The sequence below is a fragment of the Canis lupus genome, chromosome 25, assembly GCF_011100685.1.
Source record: "Canis lupus familiaris isolate Mischka breed German Shepherd chromosome 25, alternate assembly UU_Cfam_GSD_1.0, whole genome shotgun sequence".
In the NCBI taxonomy this organism is placed as follows: Eukaryota; Metazoa; Chordata; class Mammalia; order Carnivora; family Canidae; genus Canis; species Canis lupus.
Genome location: NC_049246.1, coordinates 50,825,163 through 50,852,750, shown reverse-complemented (window position 1 = coordinate 50,852,750; position 27,588 = coordinate 50,825,163). Strand labels below are relative to the sequence as shown.

General features: G+C 64.6%; 2 protein-coding genes across 9 annotated transcripts in view; one reads left to right on the top strand and one right to left on the bottom strand.

The window, feature by feature from the left end:
* ANKMY1 (ankyrin repeat and MYND domain containing 1) overlaps positions 1 to 27,588 on the top strand; it is a 47,361-nt gene that overhangs the window by 4,182 nt on the left and 15,591 nt on the right. For 3 of the 7 annotated variants that reach the window (XM_038574397.1, XM_038574400.1, XM_038574402.1), the window contains exons 1-13: positions 5,260 to 5,360; positions 5,807 to 5,975; positions 8,877 to 9,066; positions 11,673 to 11,816; positions 15,745 to 16,217; positions 17,780 to 17,996; positions 18,220 to 18,384; positions 19,989 to 20,108; positions 21,104 to 21,567; positions 23,622 to 23,793; positions 24,369 to 24,509; positions 24,845 to 24,985; positions 26,079 to 26,186. In XM_038574397.1, coding sequence (XP_038430325.1) covers positions 5,824 to 5,975; positions 8,877 to 9,066; positions 11,673 to 11,816; positions 15,745 to 16,217; positions 17,780 to 17,996; positions 18,220 to 18,384; positions 19,989 to 20,108; positions 21,104 to 21,567; positions 23,622 to 23,793; positions 24,369 to 24,509; positions 24,845 to 24,985; positions 26,079 to 26,186 — 2,487 coding nt within the window. In that variant the 5' untranslated portion in view covers positions 5,260 to 5,360; positions 5,807 to 5,823. Of the gene's footprint in view, positions 1 to 5,259; positions 5,380 to 5,806; positions 5,976 to 8,876; positions 9,067 to 11,672; positions 11,817 to 15,744; positions 16,218 to 17,779; positions 17,997 to 18,219; positions 18,385 to 19,988; positions 20,109 to 21,103; positions 21,568 to 23,621; positions 23,794 to 24,368; positions 24,510 to 24,844; positions 24,986 to 26,078; positions 26,187 to 27,588 lie in introns of those variants that run through there. The other 4 variants (XM_038574398.1, XM_038574399.1, XM_038574401.1 and 1 more) reach the window with 4 other exon arrangements.
* DUSP28 (dual specificity phosphatase 28) lies at positions 135 to 3,000 on the bottom strand. 2 transcript variants are annotated; one of them, XR_005378932.1, is made up of 3 exons: positions 2,602 to 3,000; positions 1,405 to 1,618; positions 170 to 600 (listed from the first exon to the last, which is right to left on the bottom strand). XR_005378932.1 is itself a non-coding variant. In XM_038574408.1 (2 exons), exons 1-2 carry the CDS (start codon positions 2,998 to 3,000, stop codon positions 1,457 to 1,459), a joined length of 561 nt encoding a protein of 186 aa, XP_038430336.1. In that variant the 3' UTR covers positions 135 to 1,456. The 2 variants fall into 2 exon arrangements, 1 of the variants encoding a protein (XP_038430336.1); XM_038574408.1 differs by having other exon boundaries at positions 135 to 1,618.

The window sequence follows — 27,588 nt, the reverse complement described above, 5'->3', positions numbered from 1 at the left end:
GAACCCAGGTGCAGGTGTAACGGGTGGGCAAGGGGCCCTTTCACAACCATCCTGGTGCCTCACTCACAAAGTGTGAGCTTCCCATCCCTACAACTTGGGCTCCACTGAATCAGAGTTTTGTTTTGTTTCAAAGGTTTTATTTATTTATTCATGAGAAGCATAGAGAGAGGCAGAGATCCAGGCAGAGGGAGAAGCAGGCCCCATGCAGGGAGCCCGAAGCGGGACTTGATCCCAGGCCCTGGGGTCACGCCCTGGGATGAGGGTGGATGCTCAACCGCTGAGCCACCCAGGGGCCACTGGATCAGAGGTTCGGTTCCCAGGTAAGATGCTTCTACCGGGGACACGCGTGTTCCCCTGGACGGCAGGCTGAGACACCCTGACCATGTTGGGCCCCTCGGGCCGCTAAGGCAACAGGCAAGTCGGGGCTGCTGTGCTGGGTGCAGTGAGTGATCCTGACTTTCAAGGAGCCCCGGGGCGTGGCTGCCGATCAGTGGGGCTGAGAGGAGGTGGAGGAGCTGGAGGCCACAGGGCTGCTCAGGGCCCTTTAGGAGGTGGCTCAGGTCACCTCACCAGGAAAGGCCAGGCTCAGCGAGGTGCTGGCTGGAAAGAACGGGAAATATTAAGCACTAATTATGATATTTTATTAATTGCCCTGTTATGTATAGAGCAGTACCTATTAACCAGGGGCTGTACTACCTGTAATTCACAGTATAACCCAGTTTCTCTTTTTTCCCCTTCTGCTACCTTGTTTAAGGGGTGTTGATGCTGATGAATCTAGTACAGTCTCTAGGCCGTAGGATGCAGGGGAGGGGTGTCTGGACCAGGAGAGGAATCAACACGCTCAGACATACAGGGGCCGGTGCATCTCTGACATGACCGGGGCTGCAGGATGCTAAGCCGGGGTGGGTGCTGTTGTTGAGACTGGGAGGGCAGCAAGGCACAGGCGTGGAGAGCCCCAAGGGCACCCATGCCAGGCTGGCATGAGGCAGCCTCACATCCTGGCCTGTGTGTTGCAGTAGTTACAAGTCTGGGTCCCAGGCCCGACTCTAGAAGGGACCACTGTGAGGTTTGGGGAAAGCCCGATGGCTGGAGCAGGAGGCAGGCAGCCAGGATGGGGCGGGGTGGGTCTCCGGGACGTCCCCATCTCCTGGCTCCCTGGCCTTGCTCTCCGGATTGAATACTTTCCTGCCTAAAAGTCCTCAAATGGTTTTGATTTTCCTGACCAAGGCCTGTCTGGTAAACCTGACCAGGGAAGGGATGCTTCCAGTGCCCTCGGGGGACACACTCCTGCAGTCCATCCATGGAGACAGAACTACTCGAGCTGCATGTCCGGAAGAAGCAGAAAATGAAAACTGTGCAACAGTAAAGAAGCAGAAAACCCCCTCCAGTCAGCGCTGCAACTACCTCCAGCTCCATGCGCCCTGCTCGGGTGGGGTCCTCCGCGAGGGGTGAAGGTCTAGGGCTCACTCTGGGGCTCATCTCCGGTTCGGGAGCCCTGTCCCAAGGGCTCCCCGGTCGGCGACGGCTGGGGCAGGGACTGCAGGGTCGCCTCGTACTGCTGCAGCTGAGACCAGAAACCCGGGTTGGGCTCGGCCACCGGACGGGCGCTCTTCACCGCCTGCGTACAGAGGCGGAGGCTGAACGCGGCGCCGCAGGGTGCTCCCTCCGCTCCGCTAACGGCAGCCCACCCGGGAGGCCTGGCCCTCACCCCCACCCTGACCCCGATCCCGCTCTGGAGGCCAGGCCCACCTGGGAGATCCTAACACCCGGAGGCACCTCCACCCGGGGACCCACCCCTCCTGAGGAGCCCGTACCCCAGCCCTGGGAGGCCAGGCCTACCTGCAGATCCTGACACCTGGAGGCTCCTCCCACCCGGGGACCCGGCCCACCTGGGGAGCCCGTCCCCTGCCCTGCCCTGGGAGGCCAGGCCCACCTGCAGATCCCAACACCCGGAGGCTCCCCCACCCGGGGACCCGGCCCTCCTGGGGAGCCCGTCCCCCTCCCCCTCCGGGAGGCCAGGCCCACCTGCAGCCCCTGACACTCGGAGGCCCCCCACCAGGGCACCCGGCGCACCTGGGGAGCCCGTCCCCTGCCCTGCCCTGGGAGGCCAGGCCCACCTGCAGATCCCAACACCCAGAGGCTCCCCCACCCGGGGACCCGGCACACCTGCGGAGCCCCTCCCCGCTCCCCCCAGGTCAGGCCCACCTGCAGCCCCCGACACACGGAGGCCCCCCGCCCGGGCACCCGGTGCACCTGGGGAGCCTGTCCCCCGACCCTGGAGGCCAGGCCCACCTGCAGCCCCTGACACCCGGAGGCCCCCCACCCCGGCACCCGGCGCACCTGCAGAGCCCCTCCCCGCTCCCCCCAGGTCAGGCCCACCTGCAGCCCCCGACACCCGGAGGCCCCCCGCCTGGGCACCCGGCGCACCTGCAGAGCCCCTCCCCGCCCCCCCCCAGGCCAGGCCCACCTGCAGCCCCCGACACCCGGAGGCCCCCCGCCTGGGCACCCGGCGCACCTGCGGAGCCCCTCCCCGCCCCCCCCAGGCCAGGCCCACCTGCAGCCCCCGACACCCGGAGGCCCCCCGCCCGGGCACCGGCGCACCTGGAAGGCCCGCGCCAGGCTGAGGCCGCGGTGCCGCATGAGGTAGGCGGTGCAGACGGCGGCCGAGCGGCTGCGGCCGTTCTTGCAGTAGACCAGGCAGGCGCCGCCCGCGCGCACCGCGGCCTCCATGGCGGCGCAGGTGGGCTCCAGGTGCGCCAGCAGGTCCTCGGCCGGGTCGTCGAGCACGGGCACGCGCAGCTCGGCCACACCGGGCGCGGCCGGGCCGGGCTGCAGGCGCGAGACGTTGACGCACAGGGTGACCCCCGCGCGCGCCAGCAGGGCCGGGGAGGCGGCGGCGCGCGCGCTCCCCAGGAAGAGGGACGGGGCGACGCGCGCGAACGGCGGCGGCGCGGGCGAGGCGGCCCCGGGGAGGTCGCGGCCGGCGGGTCCCGGGCGCATGCTGGGCGGCCGGCCGGGCACCGGGTCCTAAGGGCCGAGGGGCCCTCCGATTGGCCGGGGCGGGCGGCGGCCCGGGGCACGCGGAGGTCGCGGAGCTGCCCGGGCGCGCGGGGGGGGCGGGGGGTGCTGCCGGCTGCGGTGCGCGGCCCTGCGCCTGCGTCTGCGCCTGCGCCCGAGGGCGGGAGGGGGCGCGCGGGGTGCCCCGCGGCACCTGCTTCCTAATACGCTGCCCCACAGTCCCCCCCCCCTTTTACTGCAAGACACGGTTCATATGAAATAAAGCCATTGGCTGTTGCGTTTTCATCATTTCCTCATAGGCCAGTATTTTTGTTATTCTTCTTAAGTTCTGGTTCATCACTGTAACTTACAAAAACTCACATCCTTTAGGGGTTCCCCGGGTGGCTCAGGTCATGGTCTGGGGTCCTGGGGTCAAGCCCCGAGTTGGAATCCGTGCTCAGCAGGGAGTCTGTTTCTCCCTCCCCTCCTCGCTGGTGCTTTCTTTCTCTCGAAGATAAAATCTTAAAAAACAACAACAACAACAACCCACAAAACACCATTATTATTTAATGTGCATATAGTTGCCACGTATGACTTTAGGAGGTTTTTCTGACGACCGGCGTCATTCAAGGATGTCTTTCCGGGATGCGTTTCGGTGAAAAGTAGCTATCTTGCAGTCCCCTCTACAATGATGCTGCAGTTTCAGTTTTCTTCTAATAATATTCTAATAAAACTTTTTTTTTTCTGATTCATCTATAACAAAGCATTACAAACTGGCTTAACACGACAGGGCTTTATTTTTCCCTGTGTGTTTGGGGTCTCCAAATCTCCCTCTTCTTATAAAGACACTAATCATTTAGTTTAAGGCACATCCTAATCCATGACCTCTTGATTATTTGCAAAGACTTTATTTCCATATAAGGTCATTCACAGGTACCAGGGATTAGGATTTAATGTTTTTGGAGGATGCCATTCAACCTACCGCAGATGGTATGGTTTACTAAGTTTGTAGGACATTTTGAAGTTGACCATTTTACTTTCTCTTTTCATAGGAAAGGAATTCTATTTCTTTTTTTTTAAAGATTTATTTATTTATGATATACATAAAGAGAGAGAGAGGCAGAGACACAGGCAGAGGGAGAAGCAGGCCTCATGCCGGGAGCCTGATGCAGGACTCGATCCCGGGACCCCAGGATCGCGCCCTGGGCCAAAGGTAGGCACCAAACCACTGAGCCACCCGGGGATCCCCGATTTTTAAAGATTTTATTTATTTGTTTTAGAGACAGAAGGGAGGGGCAGAGAGAGAAGGAGAAGCCGACGGTGCGCAGAGCCCCATGTAGGGCTGGATCCCATGATCCTGAGACCTTGACCTGAGCCTGAGCCCAAATCAAGACCCAGACCCTTCACCGGTTGAGCCACCCAGGCCCCCCTCAAAGGAATTTTAAAGACAATTTAGTATGTACTTCAGTTCCTAAGCTGCAGGGCAGAGAGATGGGACCTGAGCGGGAAGGTAAGAGGTCGAGAGAGAGGGGGGACCCAAGAACCAAGGTGGGGGTGAAGGGAGACGAAAGGTGAGCTGGGAGGTAGAGGGCTGGAGGGAGCACCCCAGAGCCCTAGCCACTGGGGAGGGGCCTGGGCCTGGTTGAGGGGCAGCCCGGGTTGAGAGGCCCAGGCCCTGCGCCTGCACAGAGCCCCCCTCTGCGTTGCAGAACCCGCCAGGCCCCCGCGCGTCCTCGTCCCCTCCCGGCCCCCGCGCTCCTGCTGGAGAGCTCCTGCGCATCCTGCGAAACCCCATCCTCAGGACTCCTCCGCCCAGGCTTCCGTAGCGACGCCTGGGTCCACACGGCCTCTGGGTCGCCTCCAGGAGCTCCCGTCCCGTGCCTCCCACGAACTGGAACGGACCCCGCACACCCCGGCTTTGGAGACCCGCCGGGCTCGGGGATCTCCGTGGACACTTTGGCCCGCTGCGCCTCGGCGGCCCGGGGGCGGGGCCGGGCAGTGGGCGGGGCGCGGGGTGGGCGGGGCGTGGCGGGGCCTTGTGGGCGGGGCGCCGGGAGTGGGCGGGCCGAGCAGTGGGCGGGGCGCGGGTGTGGGCGTGTCGGGGGCGGGGCCTTGTGGGCGGGGCGCGGGTGTGGGCATGTCGGGGCGGGGCCTTGTGGGCGGGGCGCCGGGAGTGGGCGGGGCCGGCGTGGGCGGAGCGTGAGCGGGGATTGGCGGAGGCCGAGAGCCGCAGCGGTCACGTGGGCGTGGGCCGGTCTCCAGGGAAACCCGACGCTCTGGGCCCCCGAGCTGCGCGGGGCTGCTCCGCGCTGGCCGCCGCTCGGGCCGACCGGGAGCGCTGGCTGCGAGCTCTCCGAGCGTCGGTGCGGCCCCGCGGCGGGGGTGCGGTGGGGACCCCGGCGGGAGCGCGGGGAGCCGGGCGGGGGCGTGCCCCGGTGGAGGGTCCTGACGCCCCCCCGGGCCGGGGCCAGGCAGGAAGTTTGGGGGCCGGCGGCTCGAGGTGGCGGCGGGGGGGCCGCGTGCACCCTGGCGCTGGCTTCAGAGCCCGGGGGCGGAGGGGGCGCCTGCAGCCTGGGGCCCTCCCCGCCGTCAGCAGGCCCGAGAGGCCCTGGGAGGGTGGCTCCAGCCCTACGGGGGGACCGGGACGCCCTCGGGGCGCTGGCGGAGGAGCTTCCAGCAGGAGGGGGCCGTGGGCAGGGTTGGGGGCGTGGGTTTCGGTTCTCTGGGGCGAAGGGGGCTGTGGTTCCCCCCCCCCCCGTGCCCGCCCGGAGCTCCCAGGGCGAATGTGGGTCCCTGGCTTTGCTTCCAGGTTCAAAGACGACAAGCATGGAAAATGGTAATTCTTCAGGCTTTTATTACGAAATCCCAAATGTGGGCATCTCCCAAAACCAGCCGGTGGCGAGCAGCTGCACCCCTGCTGCCAGCGAGGACTTGATCCTGGAGAGCTCCAGGACGATGGAGATGTTCTTCAGCAAGAGGTGCGGGCTGGGGGTGGGGGGCTCCCGCAGGGGCTCCCAGGCCCACCCTGGGACCACTCCGCTGCCATCCTGCATTGGGTCCTGGGTTTAAAAACCGCTCAGAGTTATTTTGTGCCTCGAAAACTCGTGTCTGGAGAGAGAGGAGGACTTCCCCTGAGGAACTTACAGCACCGGGGACTGGAGCCCCCCCAATCCTGCACACTCCCTTCAGCCACCCCAAGCTGCCTTTCTGGGTGGGGAACATTTGCTTTATACCGTGGGCTTCCCCGAGCTCCTTCACCCCGCGATGTTAATTGTCGGCAAGAACTGACACATGAGGCCTCCTCTGGGCCCGGGCTGCCCTCAGCGCCTTTTCTGGGCCTCTTGTGAACTCCACCCCATAACGCTATTGTCTGTGTCCCTGTTAGGGACTGAATTGTGTCCCCCCTGGTCTCTCCCACCCCCAGGATTCATGTGAAAGCCCTAACCCGTAACGTCATGGTGACTTGAGTTCTTTTGTCAGTGGAAGCTCAGCGTGGGCTTCAGCCCCAGCCACCCTGGCCTCTGTGCTGGTGGCAGTAGGTCTGGGGGCCCCTCTGAGCTCCGGCGCATTCCAGGTGGAGGACTGGGCTGGGGACCCCCACCTGCAGCTGCTCCTGGCCGGCTGCCCCCTGCCATCCCCCCACGCTGCGGCCCGAGCCCCTGGTTGGGAGGCTGCCCTGCTGTCCTCAGGCGAGCACAGCACTCCCGTGGCTCAGTCATCCTCCACGCACCCCCCGCTACACCCGGCCCTGGAGATGGGGCTTTTGGGGAGTACTTAGGTATAGATGAGGTTGTGGGGCCCCACAGTAAGATTAGTGCCCATATAAGAAGAGGAAGAAGCTAAAGCTTTCTCTGTCCACCACATGAAGACGCAGCGAGAAGGTGCCATCTGTGAACCGGGAAGGCGGCCGTCAGCAGGAACAGAGTCCGCAGGCCCCCTCATCTCAGGCTCGTCCAGGCTGGGAGAAATAAATGTGTGCAGTGTGTGGGGGCTCTGTCTGTAATAGTCTGAGAGCACCGACATAGTCCCCCCTTTCTAAAAAAAATTTTTTTTTAGGATTTTATTCAGTTATTCATGAGACACACACACACAGAGAGGCAGAGACACAGGCAGAGGGAGAAGCAGGCTCCATGCAGGGAGCCCGATGTGGGACTCGATCCCAGGACCTGGGGTCATGCCCTGAGCCAGAGGCAGGTGCTCAACTGCTGAGCCACCCAGGCGCCCCTAATCCCCCTTTACAGATGAGGAGAGCCACTGGGTCACAAGAAGATAAGGAACCTGTCTGGTGGCAGAACCAGGTGGCCAGGCCCTTGCTCACCTGGCCAGCTGGCCATTCCCACCCTGCCGTGGGCCTTTCAGCTGATTGGTTGTGTTCATGATTTTCTTGCTTGATCTTAGCATCATTTCCATTTATTTTTTAAAGGAAAGTCTCCATTTGTTCCTTTTTTTTTTTTTTTTTTTTTAAGATTAAGCAGGTAAGATCTTTGCCACGCAGCCAAGTGGGAAAATAGGCGGTGTACGAGTTTGTTGGGGCTGCGACAGGATAGCACAGGCTGAGTGGCCCGAGATGGACGTGTGTCGTCTGTCGGTCTGGAGGCTGCAAGTCGGGGGTGGTTTCTTGTGCGGGTGTGAGGGAGAATCTGCTCCAGGCCGCCCTCCCTGGCTTGTAAGGGGCCGTCTTCCCTCCCTGTGTCTGCGCGTCGCCTTCTCTTTGCGTGTTTCTCCGTGTCCAAGCTTCCCCTTGGCAGAAGGACAGCAGTCCCCTCAGAGCAGGCCCACCCTAATGACCTCCCCATAACTGGGTCTCCCGTGTGAAGATCTGTGTCCAAGTGCAGCCTCTCCGTGCGGCGCTGGTATTCAGGCTCCCGTACGGGGCCCTGTGTGTGTGTGTGTGTGTGTGTGCGCGCGCAGAGGTGGGGCGTGGGGACACAATCAGCCCGTAACCACAGGTGAGCCAAGAAAAAAAACGAACCTAATCGGAGCCCCCGGGTTTTTTATCCTCGTGTCTGCTTTTCCTGGCGTCTTTCTACAGACACATAACAGGGCAAACGGAGGTTCCTGTGTTCACAGATTTTGTGTCCCTCCTCCTCTGGGCGGTGCTTCGTGAGGCCTCGGTGGCTCAGGGCTGGCACCGGAGGGCTGGCTGGTGGAGGGGGCTCAAGGTCTGGGGTTTCCGTGCGTTGAGCGGCCAGCTGGGCCATCCGCCTACACTGACACCGGTCGGTAGACCATAGACGCCCCCGAGACGCAGCGGGACCAAGAGCGCTGAGGCCTCGAGAGGGGGCAGAGGGAGGGGTCGAGCGATGGGGAGTCAGAGTAGGTCCCCTCTTAGGTCAGGGTTTGTACGTTTAGATGGTGTGAGCAGCAGAGAAGCACACGGACCTTGGCGCACGTCCCCTGCCCCTCGCCGTGCACCCCCTGCAGCCTTCCGCCCACCCGCCCGCTCGGTGCGGCTCCGGGCCCAAGCTCCCTCCCCTTCTTTAGACCCGTCGCTGGTCCACGCGTGTCTGCCCCGTGTCCGCCTCCTGCCCAGCTGTGGGCCGGGCACTCTGGGCGCGTGGGGGACACAAAGCTCACCAGTCAACAGCTGGAGCGGGGCAGCCCTCCGCTTCCGGGCATTAGAGCTGGTGCTGCCTCCCGGGCACCGGCTGCCTCTCAGCCACGTCAGACAGACACGGGCTTGCCCGCCTCCTGTGCGACCTTGGGCCATCGCTGCACCCTTGTGCCTCAGTTTCTCTCTGCAGAATGGGGGTAGCAACACCCTCCAGCTCAGGGGCTTGCTGGGAGGAGGAACTGAGATGGCGTGTGGTTCCCTGCGCCGTCACCCCTCGGGCCTGTGCCGATGTTGGCCTTCTGTCTCCCGCTCTTCGCCCCTCTAGGGACGTCCCAGATTCCCCAGAGGAGGAGGAGGAGGAGTCCCAGGGTCCCCCCAGGGAGCAAGACCTGAAGGAGGCCTACATCCAGCTGGTGCAGGGCATGCAGGAGTGGCCGGACGGCTGTGTGTACCGAGGGGACTTCGGGCTGGACACAAAGCTGGGGCACGGAGAATTCTCTTGGCCCACGGGCGAGGTCAGTGGCTTCCAGGGCTCCCTCCCTCCTGTCTGGGCTCAGCCAGCGACGCTGGCTCTCTTCCTCCCGCTCCTCCTCCTCCTCTTTTAAGTGAGGGGGGATCGGTGCAGGGGCAGAGGGAGAGGGGGAGAGGGAATCTTAAGCAGACGCCGAGCCCGACTGGGGGCCGCACCTCGCGACCCCGAGATCCTGAGCCGAGCTGGGCGTCGGATGCATAACGGACGGAGCCCCCCAGGCGCCCCGGTCTCCCCCTTCTAAGAGGGCCCTGCGGCGGACTTGCAGGCCGCGGCAGGAGGGTGCTGGGCCAGGGCTTCCCGACCTGGGAAACGTCCGCGGAGAAGCATCCTCAGACTTCCAGGGCCCTGGCCGCGGTTGGCCGGGTGTCCAGGGGGAGGCCTGGGAGCTGTGACCGAAGATACACCCTCGTCCGGGTGACTGTTTTGAAATCTCGAATGACTGTGTCCAAGTTGTATTTCTGTGGGTGAGCGGGCCCTGGAGCCTCAGGGTAAACAGAAGGAAGGGATCTTTTTAGCAATCAAATGACAGCGGTTCTGGAGGCTGCGCAGGGGGCCGGTCCAGGACCCCGGGGGGACGCCGGGAGACGGGCTCTGCAAGCTGCTGCCTGCGGGGCTCCGGGCGGGTGGAGCAGCGGGGCCTGGGGCAGGACCGTGCCAGGCGCCCCGGGCTCCGGCTGCCTCCCCTTCCAGCCGGAGGTTTTCAGAGCGGCTCCTCCTCGCGTGAGGCGGGGCGAGGTCCCCTTAGGGGGCTTTCGCTCAGTAGCTGCAGGGGCAGTGGGCTGGGGGGCCCCGGCTCGGGCCCGTCCCCCGCCTGGAACGCACCCCGAGCTCAAGGAGCCCCCAGACCTCCCACGGCCGGGACGGGGCCAGGATGGCTGGGGCCGAGGCCGGGGCCGAGCTTCCGTCAGCAGGTGCATTCGCCGTGGCGTTGACGGTCAAGCCCCAATCCCTGCGGGGTGTCTGCGGCTTTAGTCCTCCGCTACTTTCTCTCTCTTACCCAACACTGTGGTGTCCCGGGCCCGCTCAGCCCCTGTTCACGGCCTTGGGGTTCGGGTGTGCTGACCTGTCCGGCGGAGCCCCGGGAGGCCACGGCCAGCCTGGTCCCTGCCTGGCGGGGACCTCCAGGTCCACCGAGCAGGTGCTCGTCCAGCAGGACCTGGAGTGGCCGGGGGACCGGAGGGCGTGCCGCTGCGAGCAGTGGCCTTAAAGGCGTTAACTGTGTTCAGAGGACTGGACCGAGCACGTCAGCTCTGGGGGTCAGATGGGGCTCCCGGGCTGGGCGGAGGGCCAGGGAGAGATGCGGCAAGCAAGGGCCAAGTCCCCGTGGTGCTGCCTTATCCTGGGGACTGGACGGAAGGGTTAAATGTCCCCGCTGCAGTCCTACACAATCTGCAAGTTCAGATTTTTTTTTAAGAGGTGGGTGGACTCTGGTGTGCCCCGCAAACCACGCAGATTAGGTGGGTGTTGGCGGAAGGCGCAGAGTGTCCTGGGGCTGCACGGGCTCTTCAGAACCGGAACTGAGTCCGCACTCATCCCAGGTGGGACCCAGAAGGGCCTTTGCTGGCTCTTGTACCTGGAGAGTCCATCAGCAGGGGCCATGGGGCCCCAGGTGTGGCCAGGTCCAGGGGCTCCAGTGACCCTGCCGGGCACCTCCTCCCCATCTCCACGTGGGGGGTCGTGACTGACCCTCCACCATCTGGTGAGCCCACAGGAGCCGCATCACACCCGCCTGGAGGAGAGGAAAGGCCGTGGCATGCCCGGTCTGGCTTGGGCATGGGTCCTGTGGCCAAACCCAGGTCAGGGCCGGGGCCGGGGGTCGGGAGCCCTCGGGTTGGCCAGGCTTGGTCCCCTGTGGCTGGGCGCTGTGGTCAGTCCACCACCGACCCTGTGGGGAGTCCTGTCCGCTGCCAGAGGGCAGGGGGGTCGCCAAGCAGGCAGCGGCTGCCATCCCGGTCGTCCTGGGTGGCGTGTAGGCATTGCCCGGCCAGCCTGCTCCTGCCGTGGAAGGAGGCGTGAGCGGTGCCCGAGGCCAGCGCGGTGGTTGGGAAGGGCTCGGCGTGGGCAGCACACTCTTTCTCCGACGTGAGGCCCCAGTAGAGGGGCCAGGCTCAGACGGATGCGCCCCTCACATCCGTGGGCTTGGGAAAGGGCCCGCGGGCCCACATCCGTGGCTCAGTGTAGACGAGTTTTAAATCAAAGCCACGCCGGTGTTCCCAGCCAGGGCCATGGCCTGCTCCTGGGGCCCCACGGGGGGGCCCGAGCTGATGCTCCCCCCACCGCCCTGGCCAGCTTGCCCCCTGTGAGCCCGGGCAGGATGGGGGCTGAGCCTGGGCCAGAGTTCTGAGTGGGGTCGGCCCCCACCCAAACCTGAGCTGGGGGGGCGGGCGGGACGGATCTGGCCCCCGGGGGGCTGACCGCCTGGCACCTGCTCCTTGGGATGCACGTGACCATCTCTACAAACTCGGAGGGGGCCTGCGGCCAGGTACCCCGTGCTGCCCTCACTGCCTGCCTGGCGTGCTGCCCCCCCCCAGGGGAGGGGGTTCCCGGAGCCGCCTCCCCAGCACCGCCTGGCACCGGCTCTCTCTGCAGTCTTACCGGGGGCAGTTTTACCGGGACCACCGCCACGGGCTGGGCACGTACCTGTGGCCCGACGGCTCCAGTTTCACGGGCATGTTCTACCTGAGCTCCCGAGAAGGCTACGGCACCATGTACCTGAAGACGAGGCTCTTCCAGGTGAGGTGCGGGGCGCCCGCGTGTGGGTGTGCAGGGCTGGGCCGGGCGGACCCTGGGGTTCAGGCCACGGGAAAGACCCCATTTTCCCGAGCAGGGCCGGGGGTCAGCGCGCTGCGTGTCTTCAGGGCCAGCTGTAAACGCACAGAGATGTCGAGGTTTCAGTCCGTGGATCGCCCCACATGTATCACCTTGAAACCTGCCTTTTTCCCCCGGAGCTGGCACGCCCTTGTCCCTCGTCCGTCATCTCAGGCCACCCTGCAGCAGGGTTTCCTCTGGGGCAGGACACGGTTTTTGGAGACTCAGACATGCTCGCGGACGTCGGCAATCTGTCCCTTTTGCTGCGAAGCGGGATTCCATCGTGCGGACGGGATACGGTTTTTACCGGTTCCCCGAAGGCTGCACATTTGAGTTCTTTCAAGTTTCTGGTTCCTACGACCGAAGCTGCCCAGAGCGTTTGAGCGCTGGTCTTCGTGTGCCCGCGTGTCTGTCTTCTCCTTTGGATGAACACCTGGGCGCGGGGCTGCGGGCCATGGGGCGGGCATACGGTCAGTCTCACACGACGCCTCCGAGTGGCCTTCCCAGTGGCCCTGCCGTCCGCCGGGTCGGCCCGTCACATGGGAAGGTTCTCGCCGCTCCGTGTCTCCGTCAACATTTGCTGCTTTCATTCTAGTCACTCTGAGGCGGACCAATTTTTCTTTCCTAGTTCTTGCTTAAAAAAAAAATTATTTATTTGTTTATGAGTCAGAGAGAGAGAGAGGCAGAGACCCAGGCAGAGGGAGAAGCAGGCTCCATGCAGGGAGCCCGACGCGGGACTCGATCCCGGGACCCCGGGGTCACGCCCTGGGCCGAAGGCAGACGCTCAACCACTGAGCCCCCCGGGCGCCCCAGTTCTTGCCTGTTTATATCCCAGCTACAAAATCGTAGGTTAACCCGAGGCTACTGGGATTTTCGTCTTCGTTCTGTCCTCCGCGTTAGGGTTTTAGCTCTGACATCGGGGTCCGTGGCGGATTTCGCGTTAGCTTCGGGATTCCACGGGAAGCGAGGCCAGGCCTTCCCCCTCCGCCGCCCCCGCCGAGGCTGCCCAGGTGTTGCGTGCCCTTGGCTGAGGAGGCTCTTGCTTCTCCACGGCCGGGCTGCGCATCTCTGTCAGGAGCCACATCCGGAGACACATGTCCGGGGGTCTTTCTTCCTGCGGCGTCGGGATTGGTCCGTGGGGGCAGGGTCTGTCCCGATAGTGGTCTCGCCTCCGTTCCCGTGACCTTGGAGAAGATCGAGGACCGTTATTTCGTTAGAGGGCGCGAGACAGCGACTTTCTAAATCTACGACTCCTCCTTCATGTATTAACTTTCATCTACATCGTCCAACCGTCTGGTTACCTGGAGGGAGTTTTACGGGAAAGGCAGCGTGACCCTTGACGCTGCGCCAGTTGTCAGCCAGTGAGGTGACTGCCACTCACGTTCCTCGGGGCTCATCAGGGGGGCCTAGTGGGGTTCTTAAGGATCTTGATAAACTCATGGATTCTTCATATATTTGGCTTATCTCAGCACATCATTAAGCTTCTCGATGCCCAGTTGTCACTCTTCGGTCGGGGGAGCCTCTGTGGCTCGGGTCTCGCAGTTGACGCCACTCCAGGAGGCTTTGGTGGTTTTCTTGCCTTTTGCCGTGAGGAGGAGACGCCGGCTCGTCCATATGCTTCCTGCCCTGGCCCCAGAACTGGCCGCTTACCCGGCAGGCCTGGTTCCGACAGTGGGACGTGGTGTTTAGACACCACAGTTTGGGTGCTTATTACTACTGTGTTGATCTGGTTTTCATTTTTAGGTATTTTTCAGTAGCAGATCTAGAAATTCTTTTTTTTCCCCCTAAATGAGGAAAGACACCACCAGTTCATACAGACGTCTCCAAATCCAGTTTAGGAGCGTGCAGGGTTTTTACTCAGCAGCCGTGATGCTGTATTTGCATATCTTTTCTCTTGGTCCTAAAAATCATTTCTAAATATTAACAAAATTTCTTGTTTTATCTCATAAAAGAGTTTCAGAATAATAATACACCACGAGCACCGCTGTGGCTCCTTCCATCCCGGGCTTGCCCCGCGAGAATGTTGAATCCAATCACGGGACACAAGTCCTCTCTGTGCGTGACCTTCTACCTGAGGCTAGAGCCGCGCTCCCTTGTTTTGCTTTCGTTTTTTGGGATTTGATGTTTTAAATCTTGCTTTGATTTTGTTTTATGATTGTGTAAGCAGCTGATGTTTTTCTGAAGGCAAATCTAGCAACCAGGGTCAGCCCAGAGTCCGGCGTCCCTCCTTCCTCTCCTGTCACAGGCGATGGTTTCTGGGGCTTTGTCCTCGGGCCTGCACGCAGCAGGGTGTGCTCTCCGCGCCCCTCCATCGGTCGCCTGACGTCCAGACGTCTTGTGTCCTCGTGGCCGCCTGGGAAGGACTGACCACACGGGCTTTTCTCCGGTCTCTGTTGTGCCATCGGGCGCGGCGGTGACGGCCTGGCTCAGTAGTCACTCTGTGCTGTTGTGGGTGATCTCTGGGACTCGTTCCTAGGAGGGCGTTGTCTGGTCACAAAGTGAGTGTGCAGCGAAGACGATTTCTTGAGCCTGTGGCCTGTTGCACCCTGTTGCACGGCCTCCTTTATTTAGCCACTGTTAGGGTTGTCGTCTGTTAACAGTGTTGTAATAGTGTAACCACGGTATTCCTGGTAAACTGTTGTGAACGTGCGTGTGAGCGTAGCTTTGGTGACGTTGGGATCATCTCATTAGGAGAGATTCCTAGCAGGGGAGCTCCTAGGTCAGCTCCGGGGGCACGAGCACCCTTGGGCTCCTCATTGATCTGCAGCAGCTGCTTTTCCGACTGCCTGCCTCCCTGCGCCCCCTTTTCCTGCTGTGTCCCCAGCTCTCTTCCGGGCCCCTCCGCCTTGTAGTGAACACGGACCCCCGAGCAAGCCACTCTCGCAGACTGCGGTGGCACTTGGTGCCCCCTTGCCACTCGGAGATCCTTCCGGAAGCACCTCTGCCGCCCCCACCCCACTCCTGCACCACGGGGCCATCCTCCCGCGTTTGACTCACCCTTTTCATTCCTTTGGCTGCTCCAGCCGAGCCGCCTGTGGGCGGGCCGGGGTCGGGGCCTTCCCCCCCGAGGCGCCCAGCCAGGGCCTGCCCTCGAGCACCCCGCCCGGCCCACAGACGAGGGCGCAGCTGCACACAGTGTCCGTGCGTGTCAGCCCCCGCACCTTTGTCCGGGCTGTCCCCGGCCCTCCCGGGGACCCCCAGGTGGCTTCGTCGCCAGCGCAGGCAGCAGGGGGTTCTCCTGGGAAGCGGGGCCTCTCTCGGAGCTCCCTGTGCACATGCTTCTTTCCAAGTTTCCTGGGGGTGGGGGGCAGATTCGCCTTTCAGTCAAGGCTCTCGCCCTTTCCTCTCCACGCGTCCTCCACCCAGCAGACGCCGGCCCGCCCGGTGGGAGCACCCGGGGAGGCCCAGACATCCCTGCACTCTGCCGGGCTCGCTGCAAGCCAGGATTAGCTCCCCCTCCATCCCCCGCTCCTCCTGCCTTCTCAGTCTGCACCTGCTGGGGTCTCTGTGACCCGGGGCCCGGGTCTGCGAGTGCTGCGAGGGGTCCCCTGAAATGAGCCCACACGTGGTATCCCCGACACGCTTCCACTGGAGACCCTGGGGCATTCCCCACTTTCCCAGGGAGGCCAGCCCGACCACCCCGGGCCTTAAGTCCTGTCTCCGCCACCGTGTTCCCTCTTGACACGTTTGCTTTTGAGCCCCGTCCCTGGTGCGTCCTGAGCCTCCGTAAATATTTGCTAAGTGAGCAAATACATTTCTTAGGGATGTTTTCTTTTCTTGATTTCGAGAACCCGCTGCAGAGCACAGGGCCCTGCTGAACCGTCCCCTCTGCCCCCTGAACTCTGTCTCGCAGGGACTGTACAAAGCAGACCAGCGGTTTGGGCCGGGCGTCGAGACCTACCCCGACGGCAGCCAGGACGTCGGGCTGTGGTTTCGGGAGCACCTCATTAAGCTGTGCACGGAGGTCCCCGGTGGCTTCTCCATACACAGCTACCCAGAGTACTCGGCCTTCCTCACGCGCTCTCCCGCTAGCATCAGTCTCTCCGACGAGGAGCGCGTAGAGCGGGAGCCGCACGAGGGAGAGGACCCCTTTTACTACGACTACAAGCGCTTCCTCCTGGATGATGACCTAACTCTGCCTCCAGAAATGTACATTTACTCCACCGACAACAGCCACCTGCCTGTGACCTGCTCTTTCCGCAAAGAACTAGATGCCCGGGTCTTCCTTAACGACATCCCCCCGTTTGTTGAGGACGGAGAACCCTGGTTCATAAAAAATGAGACCCCTTTGATGGTCAGAATCCAGAAGCAAGCTTACAAGTACAGGTAAGGGTCCCGTCTTTCTTCCCACCTCCGCGTCTGGGAGCCCTGCCCCCCCCCCACCCCAGCACACGGGCTGCGCTGCTTGGCCCCGGCGGCCTCGGCACCGGCGGAGTCACCTGCAGGGCTGTCGGTCAGGTTAATGTAAATGTGCTTCTCCCGTTCGACTGAGGTGAGGCAGCCGCGCGGGGCCGTGAGCTGGGCCGTGCTCCCCACGTTGTGAGGACGGGGGTGGGGCAGGCAGGTACCGGGCCATCGGCGCCTGGAAGGAGTGGTCAGGGGGTGGCTTGGTGCGCGTGGGGCCAGGGCAGTCCCTGGAAGAGCCTAGAGCCTTGGAAGGGGACGTGGGGCAGGGCCAGCTCCTGAGTGGTGGCGCTGGGTTCAAATCCTGGCTCTGGGACCCCGTGTGTGTCTCCAGGTGGGAGCTCGGGCCCAGCCTCTGTAGGTCGTGTGTGTGACCAGGTGTTCGTGAGTCAGGCATCTGCACAAGGTCCGCGCAGAGAGGAGGGACTGTTATTACCAGACCCCACCCGAGAGCCAAGGGTGGGAGGCCCGGGTAGGCGTAGGCTGGGGGCTGGCTGGCTCCTCCGAAGTGCCTGGGAGACGTGGAGCTGCTCCGCGGGTCTCCGAAGACCGCCTGCCCCCACCCCAGCCCTGGAAAAGTTAGTAGCTACCTGAGGAAACCTGATTTTTTTTAAGTTAAAATTTTATTTTTTTTTAAATCTAAGATTTTATTTATTTATTCATAGAGACAGAGAGAGAGGCAGAGGGAGAAGCAGGCTCCATGCAGGGAGCCTGATGCGGGACTTGATCCCAGGTCCCCAGGATCACACCCCAGGCTACAGGCTGTGCCAAACCGCTGAGCCACCAGGGCTGCCCTAAAGTTAAAATTTTAAAAAAGATATTATTTATTTATTCATGAGAGACACACATGCACGCACAGAGGCAGAGGCAGAGACACAGGCCGAGGGAGAAGCAGGCTCCATGCGGGGAGCCCGACGTGGGACTCGATCCCGGGTCCCCAGGATCACGCCCCGGGCAGAAGGTGGCGCTGAGCCGCTGAGCCCCCGGGCTGCCCTGAATCCACGATTCTTGGCTGTGTAGGAGGTTATGTGGACACAAGAGGCCTCAGTGTGTGGCGGTGGAGGGGCCATGGGGCTTGCACGATCTCTCCTCAAATAGAAGAGCGAATGGGCAGAGGCGGGATGTGAGTGCTCGGTGCCGAGTGCCAGATCCGCGTGTGTGCCCGGCCGCCTGTGAGAGCCCCTCGCCCGGCCCGCACGGAGGGGCCGCTGAGTCAGGGGCGCGCAGGGTCCCCTCGCAGCCGTTCCTGCCCAGGGCACACGAGCAGCTTGAGCGTCTTCCCCCGTGGGCAGCGCATCGCACCACGGTGCTGCGTCCTCGCTACTGCGACCCGCCGGTGGGCGGCCCCGGGGCTCAGGGTGCCTGGAGAGTGGGCTGTAAGGGAGGAAGAGGCCGGGGCGGGCAGGGTGAGGAACGCAGAGGGGGTGCGGGGGGCCCCGAGTGGGGCCCGGAGCTGGCCCGGCCACCGAAGCCCCCGTTGCCAGGAACAAGAGGGCTCACGGCAGCTGGGGCATGGGCGCCGTGCTGGAAGGGGACCGGAGCGGCTTTGCGCGCTGCGGGCCCAAGGAGCGCTTGGCCGAGGACATGATCCTGAGGGCCCGGGAAGGGAGCTACGACTGGGTCTACGGGATCCTCCGGGACGGGCTCGCCAGCGCCGACGTGGCCGATGCCAAGGGCTACACCGCGCTTGCCGCGGCTGCCGTGAGTCCCCCACCGGGCGCCCCGGGAGGGCGGAGCGGGCCGGCCTGGGCTCCTCGGCGTCAGGGGCCGCGTCCTCCCAGCCCAGAAGCGGGGGGCGCGGGGTCAGGTGACAGCGAGCGGCCCGGGGCGCCTCCACCTTCCCACGCCGCGGCCTCGAGTCGGCGCCCGCGTGGGCCTTGCTCAGGCGCCTGCCGTCCTCACGAGGCCGGCCTCCCGCCTCCAGCTCCACTGTCACAACGACATTGTCAACCTTCTGCTGGACAACGGGGCCGACGTGAACAAGTTCACGGATGAGGGGCTCACGGTGCTCAGCATGTGCTTCCTTCTCTACTACCCATCCCGGTCCTTCAAACCCAACATCGCCGAGCGCACGGCGCCCAAGCCCCAGGTCAGCCCCGCAGCCCCGCAGCCCCGCAGCCCGGCCTGGCGTCTGCACCACCCTGTCCCCCGTCCCCCGCCCACCTACCCCACATCCCCGTCCCTTGTCCCCCATCCCCTGTCCCCCATGCCCATCCACCTGTCTGTCTCTTCTCACAACGCCCACCAGTCTCGCCCTGTGTGGATCAGCTTCAGGTGGGGCGAGGGGACATTAAGGCCTGCGGGGCGGGGAGCGGGAGGCAGGGCCGTTGCTGGCACACTCGCTCGGTGTCCCAAGCTCTTGCCTCAACGCCAAGGGGTACGTGTCCCAGAGGAGCCACGTGCGCAGTGGTGGGGGCCCCGAGACCCCTCCTGTGGGCCGCAGGGAAGGAGACAGGGAGGGAGGGCGGAGGGGGGCGGAGGGGGGAGGAGGGAGGGAGGAGGGGGGGAGGAGGGAGAGAGGAGGGGGGAGGAGGGAGGGCGGGCTGGCGTCCAGGAGGGAGGCCCACCTTTGCCCACTGTGAATAGTGCTGTCCGGACGGCGCTGGGCAAGCGTTGGCGTGCGCTCCTGCTTCCGCGTGTTTCCCGTGGGATCTGGGGGTCACACGGTGTCCTGTGGTTCATCCAGGCGCCTCTGAGCCCCTGGGCGCTGCAGGGGCACCGCCATCCGCTGGGTTCCTGTGCCCGGTGGGGCCGCCAGCCAGGCGGGCAGTGCCCGAGGTCCTGCTCCCCGCAGTCCAGGGCCGCCTCGGTGGCCTGTCCCCTGAGCACCGGCCGGGGGGGGCATGTCTATAGGGGCTGCTCCCATCCCTTGGGGACCCTGGCGCCTGTCAGGGCTGTGAGGCCACCCAGTCTGGGACTTGCGTCCACCCAGCAGGCCTTCGGGGTGGGGGGGCTGCCGCTTTCCCCGCAGTCGGGGCCTCTCCTGGGCCGCTGAGGGAATGGCGCACGGTGGGCCCCTTCTCTCACCTCATCCCTTCTCCTGAATTCCTTCCTTGAGGAGACCACCTTATGAGCCTCGGCCTGTGCCCCACGGCGGGCAGAGCGCCTGTTACCCCAACATGACCCCTCTGCGTCTCCAGCCCCCAGCTTCTGCCTTCAGTTCTCTGAGGTGGGAGCACACCAGCAACCGGGGACCTCAGGGTGGCAGGGCCCACGGGCCTCAGGGCCTGACCGCGTGGGGAGCAGGTGCACGCGGGGAGGAGGCCGGGCCCACAGGGTCCCGCTGCCCCGGGTGGGTGGGGGGAGCAGGTGCACGCGGGGAGGAGGCCTCCCAGGGAGGCAGGCGCTGAGCACCCCACAGGGAGACGGAGGTGGAGGGTTTGTGCGTCCGCGCTCCTTCTTGGCTGGAAGTTGTTCACGTACAGTAACGAAGTTCAAAGGTGATCGTGTGGACACGGTGGGGAGATCATTTCCACCCCTGTCGTCCCCCCTTCGTTGCGAGCTTCCAGGGGCAGGGCCTTCTCCGGGCCCGCGGCGTCCCCCTGGCCGTCGGGGAAGCCTCATCAACTATGGGTGAAGGCAGCCGGAGTCCCCGAGAGCATTTTCTTTGTATACTTAAGGTTCTGGTAAAAATCACTCCTCTACCTTTTAAATTTCTTATTCTGAAAAAACACTGCCCGTACACAAAATAAGAGGAGGCGGCGGCACGTGCAGGAGCACGCGTGGACCGTCGCGCAGACCGAGGCGTCGCCAGCTCGCTGCGCACCCGCCGCGTCCACTCGCCCGCCGGGCCCCAGCCGTGCTCACCTTCAGGCAAGTTCCACGTGTGCGCGCTCGGGCCGCGGGGCCGGCGGCGGAGGACCCGGTCGTCCCTCTGCCTCTCAGCACCCGCAGTGTTGCCAGCGCCCCGGGAGCCCGTGGGGGCAGGTTCCCTGGGTTCCCACAGCGGCACCTCTTTAGAACGGAGGCCCCGCGTCCAGCCGCAGCTGGGCTCACGCACCGCACCGGGAGCCTTCCTTCCCGGCGGCCTCCGCGTGGGCGCGCCCCTGTGACCCCTGCACCCCGCGGAGGCCCTGGGCCCGGGAAGCCTCCCCATCTACGGGGGGCACGGAGAGCTGGCCGCACCCCAGCATCTCTGCCTCAGGGGTCTGGGCTGGGGCCCAAGAGCCTGCCCTCCTGGCCACAGGGACGCTGCTGTCCCGGGACCACCCGGGGGGACAGAGCCTCTGAACGGGGCCCCGGGCGGCCTCCCATGGATGTGGCGCAGCCACGTGGCCATCCTGCCCTGTAAGTGTGTAGGGTTGGGGTGCGGGCGGGGTCCTGGATCGAGCCCCTGCTCATCGGGAGCTGCCTCCCCCTCTGCCCTCCCCCCTGCTCACGCTCTCTCGCTTTCTCTCGAATACACTAAATCTTAAAAGTCTCTAGGAGCCACAGTAAAAAAAGTGGTAAATCAGGGGGAATTGATTCTGAGAAGGTATTTTGTTCAACCCGAGCGTATCCACGGGCGAGCGTCTGTGTGAGGAGCGCGAGGACCGAGGCCATCGGCTGTCTGGGCCCACGCTAGCCGGATGTGGCCGGGCTCGTGCCGCGTGGCTCAGGTTTCGGGGCGCTGCCCCGGAGACGTGCGCTTCCCTCCCCTGGTGTCCGCAAAGTGCTTCGGCGTCGTCGGCCCGGGAGCCCGGAGGCGCCGTGTGCGCCTTGCGCGCCGCTTCTTGCTAAAGAAGTTGGTTTAAGTTGTTTAGGTTCAGGGTTGGCGCTCTGACCTCTCGTTCCTTCTAATGGGACGCGTGCCTCCCCTCCTCCCCCAGGAAGCCCCGAGTGTGCCGGTGAACCCCAGCCGCTCCTCCTCACTCCCCGAAGCCGCCAAGGAGCCCAGTTTGGAGGAGTGGGTGCCCACGCCCGGCAGCCAGGAGCAGAGGTCCGTGGTGTCGGGCAGCGAGGAGGACGGCCTCTCCGCGGGCACGCAGCCGTCTCGAGAGTCCCCCGACCCGGGGGGCAACCCTCAGAAGTGGGAGCCTGTGTCGCCGCGGGGCAGCGTCAGCGACCTGGAGAAGGGGATGGTTGGCGTGGCGGGGAGTCCGGACAGGTGCACGCCGGGCAGCCAGGAGATGGACTTCGAGTCCGACGTCTGCGTGCACAACTACACCATCGAGCTGTCCCAGGACCTGCTGGAGAAGAGCGCCCAGGCCCACAGCACGCTGAAGAGCCAGTCCCTCGGCGCCACCGGCTCGGTGAAGGGCACCATGAGGAGGATGGCCCTGGCCATGATTGAGTAGGTCGCTGGAGCGTGAGCGCGGGGGCCGAGGGCCACGCTCGGGCCGGCGAGCCTGCAGGGACGCGGGGGGCCCGTGCCGGGCGCCGCCACCCGGGGTGTCAGGGTGGCCACTGCCTGTGTGGCCCAGGGCTGGGGGCCCAGCTACGACACCGGGGGACAGCGGCAGTGAGAATCCAGGAGCACCGGGGCCCCCGAGGGGGCGCACACGCACGCCTACCCCACGTGCACCCAGAGCCCGCACACATTCGCTGGCTCGCCCTCCCTAGTCCTGCACATTCATACACGCGCTGGCACACGCTCATCTGCACACGCTCGCCCCCTCACCCCCACTCCCCACACGCTGCCCTGCACGCGGTCCTACACACACGCTCACCCGCCCCCCGCTCCCCTGCAGACCCTCAGCCCCCCGCCTCTCCAAGCGCCCGCGGGGGTCCCAGACTGTCGGGGAGTCTAGGGGGGGAACGATCCTCCTAACGCTCCTCAGACGTCACCTGCCCTTTTGCCCTGTGACACCTGCCCCGCGTCTCCCATGTGTGGGAACGCACGCGATGCAGCAGTGGGGGCTTCTCAGCCATTAAACCTTGACCCCGAGGCCGGGCCTTTCCGCTGCTGTGCAACAAGCTGGGGGTCCCGAGGCTCGCCTGCTCCCACCCGGCGGGACGGTTCTCCCGAGGGAAGAGCGTCTCCAGCGCGGGCGTCGCGGGGGGCGCTGTCGCCGTCCCCCGAGGGACACCCCCTTACTTGCAAGAATGACCGACTGGCACGCAAGGGTCCCTCGTCCTTGTGCACACGCTGAGCCTCGGGCTCTAGGAGACCCCCGAAGGGTGTGTGGCCAGTGGTGACGTCTCGGCTCTCGAGAGGAGACTTGGATTTTGGACGCTGTGCACCTGTCACCGTGTGCACCCCCCGCAGCGTCCGGTGACACCTGTCAGCCTCGGGGAGAGCTCAGTTCTTTCCACACGACCAGGTCCTGATGTCACAGACTCACCCGGGCTTGGGACCCCTCGCAGTGCTGGATTCTGATGCAGCCAAGTGCACGTTTTTTATAAAAGCTTATTTATGGGTTTATAATTTTTTTTAAAGTGTATTAGTATTTAGGCATTTTTCTCATCTCACCTGTACTGCGGTAGACACGGGTGGGTAGAACCTGCACATACAAAGCTCTTTGGGGTCCTCGAGGGACCTTAGGAGTAGAGAGGGTCCCAAGGGCAGGGCGTTTGAGCGCTGCTGCTCTGGGCTGACCCGGCCTGCCCACCGCGCTCTTGCCTGCCCACCTGCGGCTGCGCTGGCGGCGGGGTCAGCGGGCCGGGCCGGACCCCCTCTGGTCCTGCTCCCCTCCCGCCGTACAGCCCGCTTAGCTGCTCAGCACGTGCTCCTCCGTCCCCAGTGGGGCTGTCGTCCCCGCCGGGTCTGGGCAAGGCTGCCCTGCTGCTGCTGGCCCCGCGCTGCTCGTAAGGGAGGTGCAGTGCACGGACGCACGTGTGTGTGGCGTGTGTAGGTGTAGGTGTGTGTGTTGTACACGCGTGTGTGGGACATCACGGTGTGCAGGCTGTGCTGTATATGCACATGCATGTGTGATGTGCACGTGTGTTTGTACCTGTCGTGTGTGTCCGTGTGTGCACGTGGTGTACGTGTGTGAGTGTAGGTATGTCCCATGTGTATGTGTGTGTGGTGTGTGGTGCGTGCATGTATGCACGTCTGGGTGCAGGGTCGTGCCCCACGTGTACTAGGTGCCCATGGCCACCGGGGAGGGAGGGCTGGCCCCCAGCTTGTGCCCCATGTCACAGGTGACGGGAAGGCTGAGCGGCCACCCAGGGCTGACGCAGGCAGGGCCGCGGGGCCTGGAGCCTGGCGGGGGTGGCCAGCTCAGGGTGGCGACAGGGGGCCGCCCTGGGGCAGGGCAGGGGCCAGAGGTCTCGGGAAGGCGGGGCCGCGGGTGTCCTCGGGCCAGGCTGTGCCCGCCGGGGCTCCGAGCACCTCTCGTGACCTGGGCGGGGTGCTGTCCTGTGCCTGTCCTCCGGGCCATGACCGTGTCACACCGATCCTTGCAGACGCCGAAGCCGGTGGCAGACCATCAAGCTCCTCCTGCGCCGGGGCGCGGACCCCAACCTGTGCTGCGTGCCCATGCACGTCCTGTTCCTCGCTGTGAAGGCCGGGGACGTGGCCGGGGTGAGGCTGCTGCTGGAGAACGGCGCTGGGACGGACATCCGGCTCCCCACCGAGGTGGGACCCGCGGGGGGCTGGGGGGCCCGGGGGGAGCGGGGCAGGCTGACGGGGCCCCGGTAGAGAGCTCAGAGCCCTGGTTCTGCAGTGTCCTGGCGGAGCTGGGCTCGGGGGTGCGCTCGGGGGTGTGCTCAGGGGGCTGGCTGGGGGCTGCGGATGGCCCTGGGCTTCGGGGCAGTCGGCTGCGTGCACCTGGCCGGGCTCTCTCGCCTCCGTGTGGCCGGCACGTCCCGACAGCACCCGCAGGGGGCCAAGGGCTGCCGTGGGTGGTGCCGGGCCCGGGCGGGACTGCAGGGGGCAGCCGGGTGGCCGTCCCCGCGGGGGCATCCGGAGTGGGGGCCGGGCAGGACGGCAGGGCGCCTGTCGGAGGGAGGCGGGGCCGCTGGCTAACGTGCAGACAGGCCCCGGGGCTGCGGGCCTGGAGGTGGGGGCCCGCGGGAGCCGACGTGGGAGCGCCTCGTTGTCCCACACGTCGCAATGAGGCCGGGAGCACGTGGCCGTGGGGTGTCTGAGAGGTGGGGCCAGGGGCCGTGTCCTGGGAGCCGGCCTCACCCGTGCCCGTGTCGCCTCTGCAGCTGGGGGCCCTTACCCCGCTGCACATCGCAGCCGCCCTGCCGGGGGAGGAGGGCGTCAAGGTCACGGAGCTGCTGCTGCACGCTGTCACGGACGTGGACGCCAGGGCGGCCGACCAGGACGACGTGTACCAGCCGGGCAAGGTGCGCTGGCCTGGCTGCGGGGCGGGGGTGCTGCGGCCCCAGGGCCCTCCCGTCCGAAGTTCGGTCTCACGCCACTGTCCCCAACGAGCTTGACTAGTGCCCCGTGTGCCCCGCGCGGCCGGGGTCTTGTGCGCGGCTCCCTGGGCAGGAGCCCGGGTGGGCAGGGGACCGGCTCTGAGCCCCTCCGCGTTTCACTCCGGGGACCCGCAGCCGCCGTCTGGGGACGGAGGCCACTGGCTCGTGCTCCGCGCCGAGCTCGCACCTGCCGGCGTCTCCCGGGCCAGCCTCCCGCCGGGGACGGGCGCGGGGCCAGCACGTGTCCCCTCTGCACGCAGCTAGACCTGCTGCCCTCGAGCCTGAAGCTCAGCAACGAGGCAGGCCCCGCCAGCGTCTACCACAGCCAGCGCGCCTCGGCGCCCGACGAGGGGGGCAGGACGGCTCTGCACGTGGCCTGTGAGCGCGAGGACAGCTACAAGGTGCGCGGGGCCCCTGCAGGCGGGCGGCGGCGGGCGGCGGGTGGGGGCCCGTGCGCGCGTGCATGTGTGTTCCGCGGGCGCCTGCCTGTGAGCGTACGGGCACGTCTGTGTGCGCGCCTGTGGGTCGGCGTGGGGGCGTCTGTGCGTCCTGCGTGCGTGGGGTGGTCACTGCAGCCTCGCCGGTCACCGTCACCGACCGTCCCAGGCCGGGACTCCCTGGGCCGTGGCCGGTGCCTCCTGTCAGCCTCGGGGATTTATTGTCAGCAAGCGGGTGCGGGGACCTGTCGGAGGAGGGCCGGGCGGTTGGGGAGGGTGTGGGGGTAACCGGGAACCAAATCTGGGCGTGGTGCGGCCAGCCAGCGCAGCGCGGGCCAGTAAGCCTGGGTGCACTCAGTAGACCGAGCCTCAGTTTACCCCAAATGAAAATGGTAGCCAGCCGCTCGGGTCTGGGGTGTGGGTGGTTTGCCCCCGCACAGGGTGATGATTGTGGGGGTGTGAGGGGGCTGCTTGGGCAGCCTGGAGGTGGCCCAAGCAGCCCCCTGGGTCTGCCCCTGCAGGGGGAGCGGCAGCCTGGAGGAGTCCTTGTGGCGGGGGACCCGCAGCACCCGCGGGAGAGGGGGAGGGAGAGAAGGGCAGGGACGGCAGGGATGGGCCCTTCCCACGGGGTGCACCCCCTTTGCTGGGGCCGGGCTGCTCCTGCGCTCGGTGCCCTACACGACCCCTGAGCCCCGGGGCGAGGCACGTTCCTCTGGCCGGATGGACCCGCGCCAGCCTTGCTTCCAGGGTCACGCGGTCCCGACAAGCTTTCCAGACGTTCGTGCGTCATGTGTCCCTTCCTGTCTTGTGCTGGAGACTCTGTATGTTTAGGAAACATCTTCCCAGTGTGAGGATCCGGGCAGCCTCGCACCCACCGGGCCGCGCGTCCATCCAAAATCCAGGGCGCTCCCTGTGCGCCGGGCAGGGGCCTGTCTGGAGGAAATGGCAATTAAGCGGCAAACTTGATCTTACGGCGTTTGAGTTAATGGTCAGCGTGAGGAGCCCCTGGGAGTCGGGGCCCCCTCTAACCTGTGGTCCTGCCTTTCTCCCCACCCAGTGTGCCAGGGACGTAGTCCGGCTCCTCCTCTCCCACAAAGCGAACCCCAACATGCTGTGGAGCGGCCACTCCCCACTCTCCCTGTCCATCGCCAGCGGGAATGACCTGGTGAGCACCTTGCACACCCCCTGATGGCGCTCCTGCAGTCTCTGCCTCACCGTGACCCCCTCCCTAGTCAGTCTTCGGGATTTGCTGCTGTTGGCGGCAGCGGGGCCGCGTGGATCCCTCCCCGGGGGATGGAGCGCCTCAGAGAGAGGAGGGTGTGGAGAGGGAGGGGGGCAGTGAGGATGAGGGTTCAGCTGGGGGACGCTCCTCAGGGTGGGTGGGTCACCCCGCCTACCCCAGGCATGGACCCCTCGGGGCCCTGGGAAAGGCACCCTGGCCAACGCCCACCTCTGCCGCTGGCAAGGATGTGTGTTCACCGTCCACCCGTCTGCCTGTCCGTCCACTCATCCACCCGCCCACCCGCATCCACCCACCCACTCACCTAGCCGTCCACTCACCTACCGACCCACACTCACCCCCCAGTGTGTCCTTCATCCCTCCCTCCATCCGTCCATCCGTCCATCCTCTGTCCATCTATCCACCATCCTTCCATCCATCCATCCTTCCATCCCTCCAATCATCTGTCCTTCTGTCCTCCATCCATCCATCCCTCCTTCCATCATGCCACCCGTTCATTCCTCATCCATCATCCATCGTTCTTTGTTCCTCCTTTCCTTTTTCCTGCCATCCATCCATCTGCGATACGTGCCCCCATTCATCCTTACATTTAACTGTTGTTTTGTGAGACCCACTGTGTGCCAGGGAGGCACCATTGCAGGCATTAGGTGCCAAATAAAGCAAGGTCCCTGCTCTCAAGGATCCTACATTCTTTTTTTAAAGATTTATTTATTTATTTATTTATTTATTTATTTATTTATTTATTTATGAGAGAAAGAGAGAGAGAGAGAGAGAGAGAGAGAGAGGCAGAGACACAGGGAGAGGGGGAAGCAGGCTCCCTGCAGGGAGCCTGACGTGGGATTCGATCCCGGGTCTCCAGGATCGCGCCCTGGGCCAAAGGCAGGGGCTAAACCACTGAGCCACCCAGGGATCCCCGGATCCTACATTTCTAGTGTGGGGGACACACCATAATCGAGTGTGTCACAAAATTTCCGGCGGTGATAGGTGCTGTGAAGAAGTGACAGCTGGATAAGGAGTAGAGAATGACGGGGACGGGCTGTTTTAGCGGGTGGCCGGGGCTGCTCGGTGAGGTGACATATGGGCGGAGGTCTGAGGAAGATGAAGGCGTGGGGGCTCCTGTGGTCCTTCTGTCCCTCCTCCCTTCCTCTGTACCCAGAGTCATTCACTGAGCACGTCATAGGGGCACCTGCTCTGTGCCCGCTCGGGTGCGGGGGGGGGGAGGCAGGGTCGGGAGCTCCTCGGGGAGAAGGAAGCTGTTGAGAGCCACACGCCAGTGCGTCTCACGTCCAGCCAAGCGGCGGTCACTCCTGGCTTCCTGGTGGCACCG